Genomic DNA, 6,114 nt, shown 5'->3' on the forward strand with positions numbered 1-6,114 from the left:
TATACAGATAACTGAGCTAGAATTGAAGGTTCAAGTTGCTTCAATCATGAAGAAATACATCATCCCACAAAAAACTCAGTCTTTCCCAATTATTGTCATTGGTCTTACCAACTTACACAATAGGGCCCTTAGCTGAAATATTTGTATGTTTTCATGGAAGAGGGAAAGATTGTGAGAATTGCCAGGCCTATTGCTGAGATTATTCCTTTAAGGAAATGTTTTTAAATTAAGTAAAATATTTTTATATAACTTTCTTTTATATTTTATGAACAACAGTAAAACCAAGAACAGCAAGCAAAACTGTCAGGAGTTACTAATTAATCCAAAAATCATAAATAGGACCTATGAAATACAGATTTAACCTAAAAGAGATGAAATGCCTTAACAAATGAGGACTAGCGTGGTACTTAAAATTAAAGAGAATTTTCGGAAATGGGCATTGTCACTGAATAGTCCCATTGTCTGATCACCGCTCACTTCATATCAGAAAGTGGATAAAGAGATGAATTTATTACAGTCGTGGACAGGTAATTGACCTAGCAAGAAAGATCACATTGCTTAAAACTCTTAATTATATTCTTTTCCTAATCTGCTGTTTTTTCTCCCATTTCCCTGTCCTTGAAGCAAACTGTACTTTAATTTTGCTCCACAACAGATGGAAAAGGCAATTGATTTGTCAGGAAGCAGAATGGAATGGAATTATAGGAGATATGGTGGTACCAACTGCAGTCTTCAATCCTTACAAGAGAGAATACCATTTGTTTTTGTCATAAAATATATGGTAACAGATGCATCTTTTAAAAAGGCAGTATAAATTGCATTAGGGTCTGATGATTCCATGACTGCTACAAGGGTGTTGACAGTTGGAATTATTTCAGTTGTAAGAAATAATTCTTGTTTCATCAGGAACATCTTTTCTTTTATCCATCAGTTTGGCAGTGTGTAGTTGCCCTGAATCTGAAGCCTCTGTGGACAATACAGCAGTGGAAGAGTTTCCAGTCCCTCTTAGCAGCAGTGAAGAAAGTACATGTAGCAGCTGGTGCCAGCTGGCAAACAATCCTGATGATACAAGCAGCTATTTGCAACTCAGTGAGAGATCTATGAGGTAACCTTGTGCTCTTCAAGCTATAAACTGCGTTAATGTTTGGCTTGTGGTTTTCTCAAAATGAATTCTGCAAAAAGACGTTTAGGTTTTGTACTGAGTTCCAGGAAACCTCATTATAGCTTTGGAAATAATGCAAATAAATAAATAAAATAGATTGTAATTCCACCCAAAGCAATTGTTTGCCATTCCCATAAGAAAAACACTAAGGAACAAGCTAATTGGTCAATCAAGCTCTTTTTTTTTTCATTCCATATTGTTGACACATATATTATTTGGGTGACTTGCACATTGCTTTTTTGTACCAAGTTCTCATTCACCTCGTAGAAATCTGAGTAGAAAAGTCTGGAGGACAAATGACTATTTAAGGCACCTTTTTGTTGTCAAGCACTTCAGTCTTATTACATGACTGTGGGTATCAAGAACAAAGTTTCAGGATATGTGTAGATCTATATAGCTTTATTAGGCCTGAATGGCCAGTCTATAAGGGAAAAAATAACTTGAACAATCTATTCCTTTTACAGATATTTCATTCTATGGCTCATTCACATTTCCTAAATGCTTACATCTAACCCTGTGCTGACACAGATACCAAGCAAAGTAGATAAATTCACAACTGTTTTAACTTTTCTCTTCATAATAATAATTTGCCATTGCACTCTTGAATCATTTGTCCAACACGATTGATAATTTGTATTAAGGGGCTGCTATTGTTTTCAGTTTTCACATTATGTGGCTCAGTGCTGCCAAAACAATCAAGTATTTGGAGCTACAGATTGATGATATAAGATGTCACGCTGCCAAATGGTGATGCTTCTTATTTTATAAGAAGTTTCTGAGTTTTTGGAAAGATATTAAAAGAGATTACAATGCAATTAGACTTAAAAGTAGATACGAATGTAAACTTGCTAAATACTTCATCATTGCAACATCAGCTGATAATTAGAACATATATAAAGCAATCATCATTGATCCAATATCATCAAGTGTTCCTATCGCCTGTCAGCACTTCAAAGCAATATCTTTTAAATGATACATCTCACACATTTGCTGCTAATATCATTGGTTCATATGCAGACATAAATCACCTTATTAAAAGGATAATTTGCTTTTCTGGGCTGAAAACACATTTCATTTCAAAACGCATACTTCAGATTTAGTTCTTTCTTTAGTAGCACTTAATATCACTAGATATATACCTACTGTATAAGAGTTTACTTTACTTTCTTCCCTTGTTTTGCGCTCTGTTAATAATGGTTTGCTGAGCAAAGAAGAACTACATGCCCTCATTCTGACAAATAGAAGAGTAGCAGTTCTGCCTGTCACTTTGGGTTAACATTGTGTTCAAGTACGTATTGGGGCAGACTAGCATTAATATTAACATTTTTGCATTGTCAGCAATGGCAACAGCAGTACTTCTAGCAGTCTTGGCATTATGGATCTGGAAACTTATCAGGAAAACATACCATCTTCTCATGCATTTAAGTAAGTAACTGTTCCAGGATGGGCGTCATCCTACAGAAATACCATTTCATTCTAATCCAAAAATTCACAGTGTGTATAATGTGGCAAACTTTCCCAAAGCTTCAGAGTTTATCTTGATGCTTTCCAGTTGCTGTTTCTTGCAAGTAGCAACATAACCCTACAGTTGCTTATTACAACTTTGATAATTACTGTTTAATAAAAATGTCCAGCTTTCACACAAATATTACAATGCATTACAACGTACAAATTAACTTTCTGCCTTTATATTAAATAGGTTTGCATATACAAATTCATGTCTACAATCCACATATATTTTCCCGCCCAAGCCTTATCATAGTATTTAAGGGTACATAGCTACTTTTGTTTCTGTTGGCGCTGTCTACGGTAATTCATGTAAATGCTTTGACCTAGCAACACATTTTTGTTTATTTTGAAGAGTGATACTTTTACAGCCCAAGGTCTGCACTAGGCAGGTAGCAAACAAGCAGGAAGCATTAACACATTTCCACTCATTTTATTAGTTCAAACTTAAATCAGTTAGCAAACAATATGAGAGATCGCAAATTAAATAGCAAGAGATATGCAGAGAAAGAATATCACATCTGTAACTCTTACTGTACCTGAAGTTTCATTTCAGAATGAGTATGTCCATAGTAGTCCTAGAGCCAGAGGCATTTATGATATCCAATCCAGGGGCTATAAATTGAAGATCCATTTGCAAGGCAAGAAGTCAGAAGAAATCAGGGAAAAGGAACCAGAGGAATGCAGGTCTGATAATGGAGAGTTCTTTCAAACAAAACAAGCAGTTTTGAAGCATGCTCTGATACATCCAGAGTTCCAGGTTTTGCTCATTATTAATTAACCCTGCAAAAGACTTCTTCTTGAAGAGTCATGCATATTCCACTAATCACATCCCTTTACCTGACTCTGACTGCTTGCTACAGTAGCTGAACCAGCAATCACCTGTGCTGAATGAGTCAGGTAACTGACTACCTGTTGTTTTCCAAACTGTAGAACGCGAATAGCTGAGTGCGCAAGCATGTGCATGGCACCAAACATACAACAATTATATAAGATGGGATAGTGTTGGGTTGGGTGGGCAGGCCCAGCCGCTGGTCGGAACTGCTGGTTCGCCTGAACCGGTCCAAACTGGCAGCAGCCCACCTCTGCTTGTAATCACTGGGATTCATAAATGCTCTGTGTGTTATTTTGTGGATGAAAAAATGGAAGTAAGCTTATCTGATATGTAGAAGACACAAAATTGAGTGAATAGCTGAGCTTAAACTTGGGAGAAATTAATTTTAACAAACTAAAAAAATGCTGAAAATAGCAAAATGAAATTTAGCAGAGAGAATTGCAAGTTCCTCATTTAGAAAAATCAGATGCATTGGAATAGGGTGGTGGATGTCTGATTTGACAAAGTGAAACTTATACTGGAGATGTTCTTGACCGCAAATTGAATATAAACTGGACTATGATGTGGTTGAAAATAAAAGCAACTGCCACATTGTTAATTGTAGTAACAAAAGTATGATCTCCAAATATTGGGAAGTACTAATTCTTTATACTGCTTTTGCAAGTTTGTCCATTCTGAGGGCAGCTACTAGCCCTCCTCTGCATTTCAACCTCTATGAATATTAATGTGATGCATTGAATTCATCTCATTGAGGGTATCTCTTAGCAACAAATTAGGCTTTGTTCAGAACAGATTCAATTAAGATGAAGAGAAGCTGTAAATTTCAAAATGAAAATATAATTAACATGGTGCACACATTTTAAACATATTTTCTTGTTTGGGTTTATTTCTACTACATTGGTCTAAAAGAATTAAAGCTCCTAACAGGTATGTGAAATATCCTTACATAATCTATACCTGGAAAATTGAGCCATTTATCAATGGATGGCTACCACAATGATTATTAAATTATTTTGCCTAATTACCCTTTTCCTGGTCTTCCAATAATCATTAACCTCACAAAAATAAAAATATACTGTTGTTTTATACAAAAGTTTTCCAGTACCTCAATTGTGGAACCTCTTTACATTTCAATAACCATATCCTATGTATATATTTAGTGTGCAATTCCAAAGGACAGACATGTTCAAGTCCAATTTCATTCAACGGAATCAAAACCCAAACATGCAAATGAAAGAAGACAAATCAAAAACACCGCTATGCTTCTTTCTGAATGCAAACGTGGGACATTTATGTTTATTTTTTTAATAAATACAATATTGAATATTGAATTCAGTTGATAAAAGTTTAATGCAATGAACATTTTTGAGTAGAATTGCAGAAATTAATGATCTTAAAAATCCAGTGTGCCTAACAATCAGTGTTCAAATCCATAATACACATTTCTTATATAAAGGCATGGAATAGAATTAATGACTGAGGTTCAAAAACTGGGTAAGCATGCAAGCTTCTGCCTTGACCATCTGCTACCCCACCCCCTGTGCTGACTCCATGTTGACTTTTGCTCTAGAATTGCTGAGCATTTTTAAAAAAATATTTAAAATTCCTACCTAAGATTAATCTGAATCAGAAAGCCTCTGCTTGGTAGAAAAAAGTAATTGAAGAGAGTCTAGATGTGCCTCCTTTGACAAGGAATTATGAAGTCTGTTGCAAAACACAAAAAAAAGCATCTCTCATTCCTATCATTGCTCTACCAATAGGTTTGTTTGCATAGTTCATAATAAAACCATTACTTTTCTTGATCTACCTGAAGTAATCATAGATTCATGAAAGAATGGATATGTAGTAAGAGCCCAAGTTCTTTGTAAACATTGGGTGTTTTTTTTTGTTTTGTTTCTTAAGTGATTTAACAGAAGGAGGAGTTTTCTGTGAGAAACTACCAGAAAAGGTGGAAGGTAAGTCATACATTATAACACGAGGGGGAATTTTCTTCTTAAGCATCTGTCTCATGAATTTTTTTTAAAAAAAACATACTTTCACTTTTTAGCATGCACGTCTCGATTGACTATTGAAACTACTAATGAGCAGAAAGATCTCTTGGTGATAAATGTGGATCTGGAACCAGAATATCCTGATGCAGAATTGCGTGCTACACTTCAGTGGATTGCTGCATCGGAGCTTGGCATACCCATGATCTATTTTAAAAAATCTCAGGAACATAGAATTGAAAAGGTACGTATTTGTGAATGGGTGGATAGATTCGACTGTTTAATATACCATCACCACTTTCTATGATAGGCAACAGTGTACAAGCAAGAAAATATATATAATACCAAACCCACTTTCCAGATAATAATATACCCAAAAGGATATCCTGTGTACCATTCAATGGAACAGCTTCGTCTTTAATAATCTGGGAAAGGCAAGGGGAACTAAGAGCAATCTGTGTTTGAGAAATTCAGCATGTTCATCATGGGGGCAGTTACAAAGAGGTATATTGTTTGGTTCCTACTCCAGAGGCTTCATATCAGATGGCAGCTTTCCAGAAGAATATATGGGAAAAACAAGATCTTGACAGGAGTAATAGCTCTATAAATACCCAGGAGCTAAG

At 35.3% G+C, this 6,114-nt stretch overlaps 1 protein-coding gene across 1 annotated transcript in view; it reads left to right on the top strand.

The window, feature by feature from the left end:
• SPHKAP (SPHK1 interactor, AKAP domain containing) overlaps positions 1–6,114 on the top strand; it is a 68,035-nt gene that overhangs the window by 58,199 nt on the left and 3,722 nt on the right. Inside the window, exons 8-11 of the mRNA XM_081955898.1 lie at positions 932–1,105; positions 2,501–2,587; positions 5,406–5,458; positions 5,551–5,735. Of these exons, the coding sequence (XP_081812024.1) occupies positions 932–1,105; positions 2,501–2,587; positions 5,406–5,458; positions 5,551–5,735 (499 nt within the window). The remainder of the gene's footprint in view (positions 1–931; positions 1,106–2,500; positions 2,588–5,405; positions 5,459–5,550; positions 5,736–6,114) is intronic.

Source organism: Natrix helvetica, assembly GCF_964273705.1.
Source record: "Natrix helvetica genome assembly, chromosome: 5".
In the NCBI taxonomy this organism is placed as follows: domain Eukaryota; kingdom Metazoa; phylum Chordata; class Lepidosauria; order Squamata; family Natricidae; genus Natrix; species Natrix helvetica.